This window comes from Ovis aries, chromosome 7 (assembly GCF_016772045.2).
Source record: "Ovis aries strain OAR_USU_Benz2616 breed Rambouillet chromosome 7, ARS-UI_Ramb_v3.0, whole genome shotgun sequence".
Classification (NCBI taxonomy): Eukaryota; Metazoa; Chordata; class Mammalia; order Artiodactyla; family Bovidae; genus Ovis; species Ovis aries.
This window is the reverse complement of record NC_056060.1, coordinates 5174118-5192384: the sequence shown is the minus strand read 5'-3', so window position 1 is coordinate 5192384 and position 18267 is coordinate 5174118. Positions and strand designations below refer to the sequence as shown.

Below are 18267 nucleotides of genomic sequence, written 5' to 3'. Positions count from 1 at the left end.
AAATGTCCAATAAATCTTCACAGGCCTGGTCACCATCCACCAGAACTCCACAGTGAGAGCTCATTTCAGAGAGAAACTTTCCTCCAAGTTGACTTTAATCCCCACTCTAGGTACAGTGATGACCAGGGACAACTCGGCCTGTGCCCTGCCCAGATCTCCTTTGGTCCTCCAGGAGATGTTCTAACAGATTCTGTGCTGTACCCACACCACTGCCTGTCCTGTATCCCAGTAACTCTCTCAAGAAGGGAACGGGAAACAGTTTAGCAACTTGTTCCTGGCAAATGCAGAGGGACCCCAGGGATGCTCCTGCCACTCCAGCTAAGGTGAGCTCCAGCCGATGCCTCTGTGCTGACACTGCCGGTCGGGCGAGCATGCTTTCACACTCTGCCTGCTGCTCCTAAGGGATGAGAGACAAGATGCTGGATGCCTCGTGAAGTTCAACAGCTTGTGGTTCCATGTCAGCAACAATTTCAAACATGTGCACTGCTAGTAAATTTGCACGTCTCATTTCAGTGTCCCTAAACGTCAACAAAGGGCCTTAGTTCAAAAGTGTTTATTTTAAGGTGTGTTAAATATTCATTTTCTCCAAATCCCTGCCCATCCAACCCCCACCTTTTTTTGTACAAAATGTGATGAGCTTAGGAGGCAAGAAAGCTCTGTATGGTACAAGGGTTTATACAGATGTGGTATTAATACCTACAGAACAACAGTAGCTACTTACTAAACATCTACAGTGCACCAGGCATTTGACACAGGCCAATTCATTTAACTCTTAGAAGCTGTACAGCCATTACGGATATACAAATGTAAGCAAACTGCAGCTACAGAGGTGAAGCAATTTCACCAGTCTCCCAGTTAGTGGTAACAGAACAAGAACTTCCCCCAACACCCATCAGACTCTGCCCTACTCACCAGGCCACACTACCAACCAGTCCAAACTATAGTTATCCACTCTCCCTCTCTCCCCCCTAAAGGGAAAGGGAAAGTCGCTCAGTTGTGTCCAATTCTTTGGGACCCCATGGACTATACAGTCCACGGAATTCTCCAGGCCAGAATACTGAAGTGGGTAGCCTTTCCCTTCTCCAGAGGATCTTCCCAACCCACGGACTGAACCCAGGTCTCCCTCACTGCAGGCAGATTCTTTACCAGCTGAGCCACCAGGGAAGCCCAAGAATACTGGAGTGGGCGCCTATCCCTTCTCCAGCGGATCTTCCTGACCTAGAAATCAAAACAGGGTCTCCTGCACTGCAGGTGGATTCTTTACCAACTGAGCTACCAGGGAAGCCCAAGCTCATCTCACATCCCACCAACCCACCCTACATCCCAGGACCCTGCCACCACCTCCAGCGCACAGCACCCCATCTCCCACATCCTCTGCCCGATATTCACATCCCCATAGTGAAGACTTGCACTGTGTCCACCTCCTCCTCATCCAATCCCTTCCAGAAACCTCAGCTAACAGAGCTTTACCCTCCCCTGCTCTTCCCTCACTGTCACACACGCAGCCGGCGCTTCTGCTCCACGTGTTCACAGGCACACACATCCATCATGAGCCCCAACGGATGCCGCAGGAAGCAGACCTAACACTTCTCCTCTGGACCTCCCATCAGGCCCAGGGTGTGATGGATGAGCCTCCTTCCTGCCCAGCACCTACTCCTGGAAGGATGAACTGGCTTGTGCAGCGCCGGCGTTCAGAGCCGAGAAAGCTGACAGACTGACGGCCTCTCTCTGGCAGCCAGGTGGCCCGTGTTCTCGTTAGAAGCTGCTCCTCCTCACAGGGCAGGCTGTATGAAGCATCTCCATGGGCCAGGTGCTGTGCCAGGCGCTTCACAAACCCCTTCCCTCCTCTCATTCTCCTAACAACCCAAGGAGAAGGGACTGATGGTCCCCGCTTCATGGATGAGGAGCGCGGCTCAGATCAGCCCCTGCTGGGGCTGGGACTTAGACCTTGTTCTGCTCAAGTGTGAAGTCGCCTGATTTGCAGAGCAGCAGTCGGAGGAGGAAAGGAGGTGCTGTGTTACCCACACGTGGGACTTCTGAGGGTGCAGTGCACCTCCACAGGTACACCCTCCACGCCTTCAAAGACAGGTTTACCTCTTCATTCCACCTGTGTGCTTTCCTCCTTCCAATGAAGGCCAACATCTCATGGTCCCTTTTGTGACTAGAACTCTCCAAGAGTAGAAAACACACCTCTGACAGTAAACAGCTTAAGTGTGTAAGGGAAACAGCTAGGAAGTCATTCCTGGTCTTTCTCAACTGAGCTCACCCACACATCACACCCCAACCAGCTACACACATGTGCGCGTGCACACACACACAGAGCTCACCCACACATCACACCTCAACCAGCTACACACACACACACACTGAGCTCACCCACACACCACACCCTAACCAGCTACACACACACACACCACCCCCACCCCCGCACCCTCTCTGGGAACTCCCAGAAACGGCCTCTTGTGACCCAGCCTCTGGCCCTCCACATCAGTCTCCTGACTGGAGAGCACAGCCTGCTCCTGCCTGCCTGCTCCTTGGATCTAACCCTGCTCTAGCCTCCCAACACTCTGCCGGGAACCTTCCCGCTCCCACCACTCCCCAACACACAGCTCCTTGCACAACCCTCCCCCTCCACACACTACGGTGGAGGGAACAATCCTCAAGGCACACATGTACAACTCACACAAGCTTAACACTTGGTAAGTTCCATCCTTCCCTGGCTCTCATGCCACAGAAAATCCAGGATCTCAGCAAGAGACACCATAATCTCAATCTGACTTGTAATTCTAGTCAATTTAGCAATGGGGTCATCAATGCAGCAAATCTGAACTTCTTACACAATGAGGTGGCTAGTTGGTTTGCAACTAAAGAAACCATTCTCCAGGGAAGGTGGAGGCAGAGGCTGTTCCAGGCTGCAGGAAATACTACCGAGCCTGCAGATGGAGCTCAACTGATCACCTGCTAACCTGCACCAAGACTTAACAGCTCAGAGCCAAGGTTTATTCATCTGTCAAATGGGAAGCGCAAATGGAACCAGAATAGCCATTGCAACAGAAGGCATATGGGCCTGTAAGCAAACCTAGATCTGAATACTGTCACTTAATAAGTAACTCTGAGCTGAACTCCCTGAGGTAGTGAAATGGTGATAACACCCAACCTCTCAAGGTTGTTGCAAAAATTGAGTGAAGTGGTCATTACAATACCAGACACACAGGGTATGTCTGATAATCAAAAATGCCTATTAAGACTCGGTGATTTATATACTGCCAAACATGGAGCTGAGCACCTTGTATGCTTTTATCTGCTCATACTTGATTTGTCTACCCCTCAAGATTTTTCTAAACATGTTTTTACATAAAAAACATGAATACAAGAAAACTCCTAGAAGCATATATATAAAAATGCTTATTAGCAGAAAAACGGTTATCTCCTGGTGTTAGAAATATGAGTTTTCTTTTTGCTTACCGGCTTTTCCAAATTTTTCCACAAACATCACTTTCTGAGGTATATTTGATTTGGTGTTTCTTTTTTAAGCTGAAATCCATTAAAACACAATGAAATCAAGATGCTGCTCACAGATAACAACCCCCTACATGAGCCATTTCTTCTGGTGATAAGAGCTATTAAAAGCTGTGCCTTCCCTGAGGGAGCTGGCATGTGCTTATTTTAATAAGAATTAGCTGACTTAGCCCCTTCTTCACTTTGCCACCGGGGAGTACAGAGCCAAATTTTAGTTCAATCATTCAATTAGGTTCTTATTCTCTGCAGGTTTCTATTTTAATTCCCCTCAGTCTTGACTTCCCATTCTAATTTATAGCTTATATCATACTTATACTTCTTACTTATATTTTTAACATATAAAAATTATATATTTTACTATTTTTCCTCAATGTTTATCATAAATCTGTGGCCTACAAATCTTTGCAGAATAAGGCCAGGTACACGTAGACATGAACGAGTGATGACTCAACATGTTATCAGTGTCACTGTCCATGCAGTTCACACCACAAACCATCGAGTTCTTGCTTATGACATTAAATGACAGGATTACAACCTTTAAATCCCATCTGAAACTTTTTTAAAATACAGTGCTACAACACCTCCCTATAATGACATAAGAAAATAATCAGGATAATATTACCATAATTTTTAAAGTCCCAGAAGTCCCATAATTAAAAAGTCAGTTTTATTAAATGTTCAATTCTCAAAATTATTAATATGTACTTCTTTTTTATTATAAAAAATCTCCAACCCCGTCTCACCCTTCCTCGCCTACCTCTCCAAACTACATACTGTCCAAGCAGAACCAAGCCCAACAAATCCCACCACGTGCCCAACAGTAGGAAGACAGGAAGTGCCCAGGGGACAAGGCATGCTGGTGTCATCACTGCAAGGGGCAGGGAATGATCGGAACGGGCAGCGGAACAAAACACTGATACAATTTATACCGATTCATAAATACTTTAGCTGCCCGCCAACCCCCAGAGAACAGACCCAACTAACTATACAACGGAAGCCTCTGCCATACGCTGGGTCCTCCTATCAGGAATCATTGGGAAGCCCAAACAGCTTCACAGTTCCAGCTTCCCGACTGCTGTCATATTTGCCATCTTTGTCATCACAGGCAAACGCCAGCAGAGGCCTTTTGGGGTGCCAAGCCACAGTGAAGGTCGGGGACTCACACTGAACCTCCCACAGCTTGTCTCCTATAAAAATCAATATAGGGACATCAATCAGTATGTTAACAGTAGACCACACTCATTAAGTACTTACCTATGTTAACTCATTTAATCTGCATAATAGTCCTATAGGATACAAACAATTCTACCCCGTTTTACAGAGAACACTGAGGTACAGAGGGGTCACAAGGCAGTCGGGTGGCGGAGCAGGATCTGAACCTAACAGCCCATGCTCTGAGCCCTAGCCTACACTTCCTAAAAAAACTGCAATGTCAGCTCTTTGTTGAGCATGTCTTGTGAATCAGATGCATTAATAAAGTATGACAACTTTATCCATCAACACAAGTAATGGTTTTAAACCCGATTTTATAAAGAAACGGGTAACTGAACAGTTAAGTTACACCTCAAAGAAGCAGCAGCGAAAAAAAAAAAGGGAGAGAAAGAACAGAGTCAACACAGAAAGTCAGTCTGTCCGAAGCCACAGATCTTTCTACTCAACCACACTTGCCTTGCAAATAAAATTCTTTTTCCAAAATTTTTATCCTGCTTGTTTGTTGAAATTAAACATGGTTTTTCCAAAGCCACTTTTTAAAGCTGGATTAATGTGTTCACAGTGTGGTGTTGATTTAAAAATGCAGGATACACAGAATTATACACTTTAAATTGGTCAATTTAGATGGTATGTGAATTTTTCGATAAAGCTGTTTTTATAATATTGTTTCTACACACACATACATACTTTCTTTGAAGTTTTCTATATAGTTTGAATTCTTTTACTGAAGTATCATGTATTTCCAAAAGCAATAAAGTTATATTAAAAATAAACTTGAAGAAATACTCATTTTTCTATTTTCAAGTTCTGTCTTGTTGCTTTTTAAAACAAATCACACGCGCTTTGATAATTTCTTAAATTGTAAAATATGTAAGTCAACATACAGGCAAAAGACAAAAAGAAATATACCATATTGCTAAAAGAGGCAGTATTTAAATGGTGAGATCACTCATCCATCCATCTGTCCATCCATTCATTCATTCTTCCTTTCTATATTTTAAAAATTTTGAAAAAATATTATTATAATGGAAAAATTAAAAGTGAATAAAAAGCAAACTGTTTTCTTTAATCACTTTCTTTCAGACCTGCCCCTCTCTTTCCTAAATCTTTGCTCCCTCATTACCTGGTAATAGTCATAATAAACACACTTGCCTTAAGAAGGCAAATGCATTTATGCTAATACTGGCAAAGTAGTAAGGAACAGAGATGAAAACACAGGATAGGAGTTCTCACGGCCAGGGATGAATGACAGAGGAGTCTCGTTAAGATGGTGAGGGTTTAGTTACCTGTCTCTACTTCAGCAATGTCAATGAAGTGATCTTCTGAGGCTGATGCCAGCATTTTCCCATCATGGCTAAAACTGAGGGTCCTCACAGGCCAATCCAGCCTATAGCAGAGCAGACCAGACAAGGAGACAGAATAATCCAAAGGGGAGGGCCAACTTCACTCAAAATGAAATAAAACTAACTTATCCAACAAGCAAAGTGCTGGTAGAGTTGCTTACCTCGAAAAGCATCGAACACACACTAACTCATCTACATCCCAAAGGCTGACCAAAGCATCTGCACTTCCTGTTGCAAAGTACTTCCCCATGGGGTCAAACTTGATACAGATACAGTTGGAAGGATGGGCGTTGATGGACTGCACAGGCTTCAGCTCTGGGTAGCTGAAAAACAAAACAGACATCAATCAAACTGGGGGACATGACCCTGGTACTAAGATAGAAACAGGAGACGCTGAAGAAGAAAACCAAAGACAACAGAATAAGCATCAAAGACTGTAAATCAAGGCTTTCCTGAAATAAAGAGATTTCAAAAATATACTGAAACAACACACCATATACTTAAGAATATGAACCCAGACTAACCAACACAGAGACATGTGTTGTTGTTCAGTAGCTAAGCAGTGTCCAACTCTTTGCAACCCCATGGACTGCAGCACATCAGGCTTCCCTGTCCTTCACTATCTCCTGGTATTTGCTTAAACTCCTGTCCACTGAGTTGGTGATGCCATCCAACCATCTTATCCTCTGTTGTCCCCTTCTCCTCCTGCCCTTAATCTTTCCCAGCATCAGGGCTTTTCCAATGAGTCAGCTCTTCCCATCAGATGACCAAAGTATTGGAGCTTCAGCTTCAGCATTGGTCCTTCCAAAGAATATTCAGGGTTGATTTCCTTTTGACTAGTTTGATCTCTTTGCTGTCCAAGAGTCTCCTCCCAGCACCACAGTTCAAAAGAATCAACTCTTCAGCCCTCAGCCTTCTTTATGGTCCAACTCACCCATCCATATATGACTGCTGGAAAAACCATAGCTTTGACTATATGGATCTTTGTTGGCAAAGTGATATCTCTGCTTTTTTTTAAATATAAATTTATTTTAATTGGAGGCTGATTACAATATTGTATTGGTTTTGCCATACATCAACATGAATCTGCCACAGGTGCACACGTGTTTCCCTCCCTGAACCCCCCTCCCACCTCCCTCCCCATACCATCCCTCTATCTCTGCTTTTTAACACACTGTCTTGGTCTGTCATAGCTTTTCTTCCAAGGCGCAAGCGTCTTCTAATTTCATGGTCACGGTCACCATCCACAGTGATCTGAGAACCCGAGAAAAGAAAATCTGTCACTGTTTCCATCTTTCTCCATCTATTTGCCACGAAGTGATGGGAAGGATACCATAATCTTAGATTTTTTAATGCTGAGTTTTAAGCCAGCTTTTTCTCTCCTCTTTCACCTTCATCAAGAGGCTCTTTGGTTCCTCTTCACTCTCTGCCATTAGGATGGTATCATCTGCAAACCTAAGGTTGTTGATATTTCTCCCAGCAATCTTGATTCCAGCTTGTGATTCATCCAGCACAGCATTTCACATGATGTACTCAGCATATAAATTAAGCAGAGTGACAATATATAGACCTGATATACTCCTTTTCCAATTTAGAGCCACTCCTTTGTTCCATATCCGGTTCTAACTGTTGCTTCTTGACTTGCATACAGGTTCTCAGGAGGCAGGTAAGTTCAATTCAGTCACTCAGTTGTGTCCAACTCTTTGCGACCCTGTGGACTGCAGCACATCAGGCCTCCCTGTCTATCACCAACTCCCAGAGCTTGCTCAAACTCATGTCCAATGAGTCGGTGATGCCATCTAACAAACTCATCCTCTGTCGTCCCCTTCTCCTCTTGTCTTCAATCTTTCCCAGCATCAGGGTCTTTCCCAATGAGTCTGTTCTTTGCATCAGGCAGCCAAAGTACTGGAGTTTCAGCTTCAGCATCAGTCTCTCCAATGAATATTCAGGACTGATTTTCTTTAGGATTGACTGGTTTGATCTCCTTGCAGTCCAAGGGACTCTTACGAGTCTTCTCCAACACCACAGTTCAAAAGCATCGACTCTTTGGCACTCAGCTTTCTTTATAGTCCACCTCTCACATCCATACTTGACTACTGGAAAAACCACAGCTTTGACTAGACGGAGGCAGGTAAGGTGTTCTGGTATTCCCATCTCTTTAAGAATTTTCCACAGTTTGTTGTGGTCTACACAGTCAAAGGCTTTGGCATAGTCAATGAAGCAGAAGTAGACGTTTTTCTGGAATTCTCTTGCTTTTCCTATAATTCAACAGATGACAGCAATTTTATCTCTGGTTCTTCTGCCTTTTCTATATTCAGCACAGATATCAAAAAATTCTCGGTTCACATACTGTTGAACCCTAGCCTGAAGGATTTTGAGCATGACTTTGCTGGCATGTGAAACGAGTGCAACTGTGTGATAGTTTTAAACATTCTTTGGTATTGCCCTTCTTTGGGACTGAAATGAAAACTGACCTTTTCCAGTCCTGTAGCCACTGCTGAGTTTTCCAAATTTGCTGACATATTGAGTGCAGCAGTTTAACAGCATCATCTTTTAGGATTTGAAATAGTTCAGCTGGAATTCCATCACCTATACTAGCTTTGTTCATTGTAATGCTTCCTAAGGCCTACCTGACTTCACACTCTAGGATGTCTTACTCTAGGTGAGTGACCACATCATCATAGTTATCCAGGTCATTAAGGTCTTTATTGTGCAGTTCTTCTGGGTATTCTTGCCACTTCTTCTTAATCTCTTCTGCTTCTGTTTAGTCCTTGCCATTTCTGTCCTTTATTGTGCCCATCTTTTCATGAAATTGTTTCCTTCATATTTCCAATTTTCTTGAAGATTCTCTAGTCTTTCCCGTTCTATTATTTTCCTCTTTTTCTTTGCATGTTCACTTAAGAAGGCTTTCTAATCTCTCCTTGCACTCAGTTGGGTATCTTTCCCTTTCTCCTTTGCCTTTCACTTCTCTTCTTTTCTCAGCTATTTGGAAGGCCTCCTCAGACAACCATTTTGCTGTCTTGCATTTCTTTTTCTTTGAGATGGTTTTGGTCACTGTCTCCTGTACAATGTTATAAACCTCTGTCCACAGATTTTCAGGCACTCTATTGCATTTAATCCCTTGAATATATTTGTCACTTCCACTGTATAATCATAAGGGTCATACCTGAATGGCCTAGTGGTTTTCCCTACTTTCTCCAATTTAAGTTTGAATTTTGCAATAAGGAGCTGAAAATAATGGACTTTCAAAAAATTAGATTATCAGCAGACTTCTGACAATAACACTTTACACCAAAAGAAAATGGAGTAAAACAAAAAAACAAGTAAGAAAATATGAATCAAAGTTTTCATATCTAGCAAAGCTATCAATTATAAAGTGTTCAAAGAAGCAGCACAATATAAGTATCTCTTAAGTTTTCTAAGTATATAAGTTATGACAAGTATGAACTCAGGGAACATTGCTCCCCTTGAACACTTTTTGAGGAATCAAAACTGGAGTAAGCTGTGACAATCAGTGACTGAAGACTTACCAGCCCAAGGTTGGTGGTGAACGTTAAATATATATAGTCTCTTGCAGAAATTATGTATGTTTAAAAGTAATGTAATAACTGTGTAATCTGACAACATGTAGTATTAACTTTTTTTTAATGGAGGAAGACATATTATAAAAGCAAAACTTATAATTTTAAGTAATCACACTGGTGGTGGTAGCACTACTGTTAAATATCTGTGTGTGTAACAGGGAATGAAGGTAGTAGGTAACCATGGGAAACTCAAATTCTATAATCCCCTGCACTTCTGAGAATCAGAATACTTGGCTTGCAAGCAAAGAGATTTTAACTGGAAGCTATATGTATGAATTTACAAATTATTTTGTCTTTAAGTACATACATATACTTCCTAGCTCTGTCTACTGGAAAGGTCTGCTGCTGCTAAGCCGCTTCAGTCGTGTCCGACTCTGTGCGACCCCAGAGACGGCAGCCCACCAGGCTCCCCTGTCCCTGGGATTCTCCAGGCAAGAACACTGGAGTGGGTTGCCATTTCCTTCCCCAATGCATGAAAGTGAAGAGCGAAAGTGAAGTCGCTCAGTCGTGCCCGACTCTTAGCGACCCCATGGACTGCAGCCTACCAGGCTCCTGCTTCCAGGGGATTTTCCAGGCAAGAGTAGTGGAGTGGGGTGCCATTGCCTTCTCCACTGGAAAGGTCTAGAAATGATCAACTCAACAATATGGACGTCCTGAGTTTTAATATTTTCTAGTGAAAGAATCCAGAATTCTCTGGGAATTTTCTAATTAAAGATTTGAGACAGGAAATACACAGGATGAACTTGGCATATCTTGTTATACCAGAGAGCAAGAAACTGAAGACTATGAGGATTGTGTTACAAAACATGACTCAGGAACCAACTTGAAGAGGATTCTGTGTGCCAAAGATAAATTCAGCTTCAATAAGGATAATGATTATGACAGATTGAAACATATCTACTATGCTTAAATACATAGGTCCATAACAATCCTCCTTTAAAAAAAAAAGTAGCAGATCATCTTTGGAATCGGTAGAGAACTAATTCATTATCAAGCATTTATCATTTCTTCTCTAAATGTACTGGGTAACCAAACTGATAAGACAAAGTGACTCTTAAATAAGCAAACTATCGGAATCAGCAAAATCCAGTCTAGGACAAGCTCCCCAGGTTAACAGTCTGTTTTTTTAACAGTTAAGTTCTAGTAGGACAAAGGGAAAGAAGGAGACTCCATAGTTTAACTGACTTAAAAGGCATATCACACTTTTTTAAAAGGGCAAAATTAGACTATCCAGAAATTCACATTTAGTAGCAAAACTATAAAGAAATAATGTAAAAATCAAGACAGTGCTTTTCGAGGAGGGAGTTTTTGATTAGGACAAAGCCCATGGAAAGACTTTTGAGATGGCAAGCAAAGTAATATTTCTTGATTTGGTGGGATTACACAGGTGTTATGCATATACTAGTTCATTAAGCTATATACTCAGCAGTGGCCACAGGACTGGAAAAGGTCAGTTTTCATTCCAATCCCAAAGAAAGGCAATGCCAAAGAATGCTCAAACTACCGCACAACTGCACTCATCTCACACGCTAGTAAAGTCATGCTCAAAATTCTCCAAGCCAGGCTTCAGCAATATGTGAACCGTGAACTTCCTGATGTTCAAGCTGGATTTAGAAAAGGCAGAGGAGCCAGACATCAAATTGCCAACATCTGCTGGATCATGGAAAGAGCAAGAGAGTTCCAGAAAAACATCTATTTCTGCTTTATTGACTATGCCAAAGCCTTTGACTGTGTGGATCACAAGAAACTGTGGAAAATTCTGAAAGAGACGGGAATACCAGACCACCTAACCTGCCTCTTGAGAAATCTGTATGCAGGCCAGGAAGCAACAGTTAGAACTGGACATGGAACAACAGACTGGTTCCAAACAGGAAAAGGAGTACGTCAAGGCTGTATATTGTCACCCTCCTTATTTAACTTATATGCAGAGTACATCATGAGAAACACTGGACTGGAAGAAACACAAGCTGGAATCAAGATTGCCGGGAGAAATATCAATAACCTCAGATATGCAGATGACACCACCCTTATGGCAGAAAGTGAGGAGGAACTAAAAGCCTCTTGATGAAAGTGAAAGAGGAGAGTGAAAAAGTTGGCTTAAAGCTCAACATTCAGAAAACGAAGATCATGGCATCCGGTCCCATCACTTCATGGGAAATAGATGGGGAAACAGTGTCAGACTTTATTTTTGGGGGCTCCAAAATCACTGCAGATGGTGATTGCAGCCATGAAATTAAAAGACGCTTACTCCTTGGAAGAAAAGTTACGAGCAACCTAGATAGCATATTGAAAAGCAGAGACATTACTTTGCCAACTAAAGTCCGTCTAGTCACGGCTATGGTTTTTCCAGTAGTCATGTATGGATGTGAGAGTTGGACTGTGAAGAAGGCTGAGCGCTGAAGAAATGATGCTTTTGATCTGTGGTGTTGGAGAAGACTCTTGAGAGTCCCTTGGACTGCAAGGAGATCCAACCAGTCCATTCTGAAGGAGAGCAACCCTGGGATTTCTTTGGAAGGAATGATGCTAAAGCTGAAACTCCAGTACTTTGGCCACCTCATGCGAAGAGTTGACTCATTGGAAAAGACTTTGATGCTGGGAGGGATTAGGGGCAGGAGAAGAAGGGGACGACCGAGGATGAGATGGCTGGATGGCATCACTGACTCGATGAACGCAAGTCTGAGTGAACTCCAGGAGTCGGTGATGGACAGGGAGGCCTGGCGAGCTGCGACTCATGGGGTCGCAAAGAGTCGGACACGACTGAGCGACTGAACTGAACTGAAGCTATATACTTGCATTTTGTGGTTTTCTACATCTGTTTTATTTTCTAATACAAAAGCTTAAAAAAAAAACAAACACTGCCTACAGAGTAAAATTCAAGTTACTAAGCACAGAATTTCAGAGCCGAATAATCTGGTACCAAATTATACTTCAACTTTATCTTCCTGTTTCAGGACCTCTCTTCAGACACTTTATCTGCCACCACTCCCAGCAATTCTGATCTACTGACTACTTTCCAAATAAGCCATGTTCATTCATACTTGTTTTGTCCATGGTGCAGTTCGCTTCTGCTGATTCTTAAAATTCTATTAATCTTTCAAGGTCAAGCTCAGAAGCTGCCTCCTTCAACTCCCAAGTCCCACAGTCAATCCTTGGGATTCTACAGCAAACTCCCAGTCTCTCTAACACAGAGCCTAGCACACTCTGCCTTGCAGTGTCCACCCAAGACAGCAGGAAGAACAGAATCAGATAGACCTCAACTTCAATTCCACAACTTCATTCATTTAGAGAATATTTACTAAGATCCTGACTATGTATAGCAGGTACTGGGCTAGGCACTAGGGATTCAACAGTAAACAAGTTAAATACAGCTCCTAATTCACAGAATTTAGTCTACTAGAAGACACAAAGAAATAAACATGCATTTATAATGGAGAATGAGAAATGCTTCCAATGTAAGTACATAAAATAAGCTTCTAACCTTGGGGATGCAGAGGAAAGTGATATTTAAACTGAGACTTTGAAAGTACAAATTAGCTATACTTCAAGGTACATCCAGTTCAAGTGCTCACTAGTCACTTAACCCCTCTGAGATCCCTGATCTTCATCTGTGAAATGGGAAGCACACCATCATCAGCTCCCTAGGATTTCTCTCCAGACTCAGTAAAATATACGGTACCTAGCTCAAAGGTGCTCAAGAGGTTAGAATTCCTTATTACTACAGTCAATCTCTGAACAAAGTCAGGGGGTGATGTGACAGGGGTTGAACACACACAGTTAAAAACTCATGTATAACTTACAACTGGTCCTCTGTATCCACGGTTCCTCTGTGGCTCTGCATCCCAGATTCAACCAATCTCAGATCATGTGGTACTGCAGTATTTACTACTGAAAAAATCCACATGTAAGGGGACCTGGGTAGTTTAAATCCATGTTGTTCAACAGTCAATTGTTTGTCCTTCTGGCTCCCTCAGGATAGACTCACATCTAATTCATCTCGGGATCCACTACAGCACTCAGTGCAAAGACATGACAGTCCCTTAAACTTAGAACCCCCTCACCTGAGTATGTTGATACAACCGTTGCCATTTGTCAGGAAGAACATGTTATTGTCATTGTTCCAGGAGATTTCATTGACCTCAAACTTGAACTGCTCCTCTGCTTTGGAGCGGTGTGTCTTGGCATCAATGAACGTCACCACATCATCCTTGTTGCCTACAGCGATGGTCTGCCCGTCAGGACTCCAGCAGATATTAATGTTCTCCCCTAGGAACCCAGATACGATCAGCAAGATACTGTTAGCCCACAATCCTCCAGAAGTTTATCTTGTTATCAAAGAAAGACTAGAGCTATCGCCAGAGTTCATTCACTAAGGTCCTCATCAGTAGGACCAACCACAAGTCCAGCACACTCATCTACACATTTCCCCCTTTAGTGCTCACATGTCTCTAAGGGCCATTTTTCCTCCCCATTTTACAGACGAAAAACTGAGAGAGAGATGGGCCAAAGTATCAAAACTATGAAGTAACAGAGCCAAGGTCTAAATGTGTACTTGACACCAGAGCCTCTGATTCTCTCTTATACCTGTACTTCCCAAACCCCAGTCATTCACATGCCATTTCCACAATTTTTGAACTACCCATTTAATAGCTATACTTCTTCCTTCAAGACTTTTATTAAAACTGACCCCTCCAAATTTTTTAAATAGCTTCACTTTGGCAATAAATACTATAAGCTAGTTCTTTTCTTCTAGTAGGCATTAAAATATATATACAATCAGTTTTTAATGTTCATCTACATACTTAACTCACTCACATATCACCAGTTGTCTAGTTGGGGAAACCATATCATTCCACCTCCAGGTACAAGTCTCGCCAACAAAGTCCAGTAGCCCACAAATTTCATCAACTTTATTGATTCTAAGATGCATAGTTTTTCATACCTTATTACCTGTAATGTATTTTAGAATGCATCAGGATGTATTTCAAAATTTTTGGTGTATCATGACTATCTAGTAAAACTTTATTTTCTTTTCTAATGAAACATAAAATATTGATGCATCTTATAATCAATAACATCTTAGCCAATATAACTTAATAAATGGCCTCAAGGTTTATAAGGCAATATCTGAGGAAGAACAGTCTATAAATGTACTACACAACTTCCAGGTCATTTTTCTCCCCAATTGTCAAAGTCATTTATTCCAAGATCAGTCATTCTACCCTATCAGCAGTTTCCTAAATTCTCCACCCCTTAGTACATGCTGTTCCCTGCTAGAGCTGCCTACCCACTACAAGGTGACCACTAAATCTATATGGCTATCTTAAGGGTTTGCTCAAATTCTGTGAAGCCTTCCCTATCTTCCCCAGGCATACTTAAGTGTTTCCATTCTCAGTATCCACCTTGTAAACCTATCCATTACAGGATGACCATGTTATATTATGTTAGTTTTTTCAATACATATGTCTCTCCCTGCACTAAACTCTCAGGTCCTTGGAGCTGGCGACTGTCTTATTCAGATCAGGATGTCCCATACCAAGAGGGCCAGGCACATTTAAAATGAATGACTATCAGTAGCTCATCTTCTGAACAGTTACCTTTAGTGTTCACAGTGGCAATGCATTTCGTAGTCCTCACATCCCAGATGCGAATGGTTTTGTCTCCAGATGCAGTGACAAAGAGATCAGGGTTACTTGGATGCCAACAGAGCTGGTCCACGCTATCCCCATGTCCCCTATAATTGTTTTCTTTGACCTGAAAGAACAAAATCCAGATACCACTTCACCCATATGTACCCGCCTACCCATGTAACTTCTTAACCTTATTCAAAACGAGGTATCTGGCTACCAACATAAGTTTGGATGAGTAAAGAGTCCAGTCCTTCTAAATCACTTCCCCTAAACCCTTCCCAACACCCTACCCTCCCTTCCTCCCCACTGTGTGAACAGTTCTAAGGACCGGGTCCACACCAATGCCCTTTCTCTTTATCCCTCCCTGGCCTTCCTCCTTTGTGGTTTTCTACCCGTACTCTTCCACCAAGGGTCCCAACCCGCTTACTCAATTCCACAGAGGCCCTGTCATTTTGAGAAGGACTCTCCTCATCATCACAGGAGCCCATCACCACTGTCCCAGCCGCTCCAAACCACCACACAAGTCTCCCCGCCATCCTCACCACCGGCCTTTATTCTCCACACTCCCCTTCACCCCCCGCTCATCTTCACGCCTCCTTACTATCACACTCCCTGTACACCGTCCCCCGCCCCCAACCACCAGCCCTCCTCTCAATCACCCCCATCCTCACCTCTCATCAGTCCGTTCCCGCCGCCTCACCCCCCACACTTCTCTTTCGCGCATCACACACGCCCCTCACCTCCACACCCCTTCTCCCTCCTCCCTCCTCCTCACCCTCTCTCACTCACGCCATTCTTCAACCTCGCCTCACCACACCCCCTCTCTCCCTAGCCTGGGCCGGGTCCCAGCGGCTCACCAACCGGTCTTTCTCCAGCAAGAAGACGCTGGCCGTCTTGTCGAAGGACCCCGAGGCCAGGCGACGTCCGTCGCAGCTCCAGGCCACGGAGTGCACCTTGGCGCTGTGCGCCGGGAACTCGCGCGTCTTACTGTGGCCGCGGAACAGCTCCTGCATCCCGAGCACGTAGCGCGTCGGGCCGCTTGACACTGAGCACCAGGGAGCCATCGAGCCGGGACCGCTCTGGCCCAGCGCTGAGGGTCCCATGGACGCCTGGGGAATCGCCATGACGAATTCCGGACACCGGCTCAGTAATATTCTTAGCGGCAATCAGCCCTGCCGCCGCCGCCGCACGCATGCGCGGGAGAGACCACCCGCGCTTCCGCGCACCCGCACTGGGGACCACTCCCGGAAGAGACTGCAAGTCCCAGCATGCAGCGCGCTCCCGCCTTTACCTTTTCCAGTGGTCGCGGTTCCGCTTGAAATTTCCTTCACTATTAATCATTAGGGGGCTTCCCTGGTGGCTCAGTGGATAAAGTGTCTGCCTACAAGGCGGGAGACCCGAGTTCGACCCCTGGGTACTCTTGCCTGGAAAATCCCATGGACTGTAGCCTAAGTCGGACACGACTGAGCGACTTTCCCTTCCATTAGCCACTAGGAGGTTTTTAGGGTCCTTAACTTTCTCCTTACCTACTGTTTGGTAGATATATTTGTATCCCTGTTTAATCGAAGAAATAACGCAATTCTAAACCTCAGTTCGCTGTCAGTTAAAAACACATTTTTTTCTGGGTTACTCCCACCTTTCAGCCCACTCACTTAGAGCCGAAGGCTCTCTACTTCCTACTGCAGGAGGAGCCGGTGAACCTCTCTGGGAAAATAGGTGAGAGGTTTGGGATTTCCCTGGTGGCTCAGCTGGTAAAGAATCCACCCGCTAATGCGGGAGACCCGGGTTTGATTCCTGGGTTGGAAAGATCTCCTGGAGGAGGAACCAGCTACCTACTCCACTATTCTGGCCTGGAGAATTCCGTAAGCTATAAGGATACGGATACTACTGAGTGACTCTCTTTTTCACTTGCTGCGGGGAAAGGAGGCTGCCGAAGGCTGTTGGGATGATTTTGAGACAAATTCCTTGTGTTTAGAAGGCTGTTCTAGATGCGCATTCGTATATATGCAAAAATACATAACATACACAGAGTGAAGAGTAAATGCCTTTTCATGCCCCTTGGACTGGTCCCCACACCTCACGCCCATACCTCAGACCACATGTCCAGCATTTTCTTACTGAAGAAAGAGGTGGTGAGTTGCCAGCGCCAGACAAGTCGCTTGAGAAGGGCCAGTGAGCTGGGGGCTGTGTTTCGGTGGTGAAAAATTGGCTGAAAATTTCCATAAATACAAGACTTTTTAAAAAGGTAACACGTGCATTTGATAATAAATGTAGAAAAAAATGAGAGAATAAAGTGGGAGAGTGAGATTACTTCTCTCTGATGTACCCAAATTCCCCTTACAAAAAAATACGGTAAAATTTCTTGTGAGGCCTTCCAAAGGTGGCTTTGGTACCAAATCACAAGTCCATGTATGCAACGGCAGAGCGAGGCCAATCAATACTAAAACATTAAGAGTCTGGAACAGAGAAAGGCTCATTATAGGTTCATACAAGGAGATGGGTGGCTCATGCCCTAAGAACCCTGAAGTTACTAAAAGCTTTCAGCAAGCCCCTTTAAAAGCAAAAGTTTATTATAGGTTCATACAAGGAGATGGGTGGGTTCTTCATGCCCTAAGAACCCTGAAGTTACTAAAAGCTTTCAGCAAGCCCCTTTAAAAGCAAAAGGTGAATGAGGGGCGTGGTAAGTTGTTGCTAACTTCTTGGTGCCAGAGCCTTTGCTCTTGAAGTCAGGTCATGATCAGGTAACAATGTTCCTATAATCTCCGACCAAACAATGTTATTCTCCGTCTTGACAAGAAAGAGCAAGGTCCCAAGGAACAACTTTCACTCTCCAAGGTCTCAGTCCTGACCAAGAGGAGGCAGATCTCAGTTGGCAGCTCCTGCAGGGTCAGGTTTCCACGCTTTGCCCAGCTGTCATCTCTGAGGGAGCCAGGCACCGAATCAAACTGGCCCTCAGTCTCCTCAGACCACCCAAATGGGAGA

The 18267-nt window shown here is 43.9% G+C and overlaps 1 protein-coding gene across 1 annotated transcript; it reads right to left on the bottom strand.

Annotated features, from left to right (window-relative positions):
- Nucleotides 1-4164: 4164 nt before the first annotated feature.
- THOC3 (THO complex subunit 3) lies at nt 4165-16453 on the bottom strand. The gene is made up of 6 exons (XM_015096786.3): nt 16143-16453; nt 15253-15409; nt 13717-13921; nt 6236-6397; nt 6018-6118; nt 4165-4706 (listed from the first exon to the last, which is right to left on the bottom strand). Exons 1-6 carry the CDS (start codon nt 16407-16409, stop codon nt 4543-4545), a joined length of 1056 nt encoding a protein of 351 aa, XP_014952272.2. The 5' UTR covers nt 16410-16453; the 3' UTR covers nt 4165-4542.
- Between the last annotated feature and the right edge of the window lie 1814 nt (nt 16454-18267).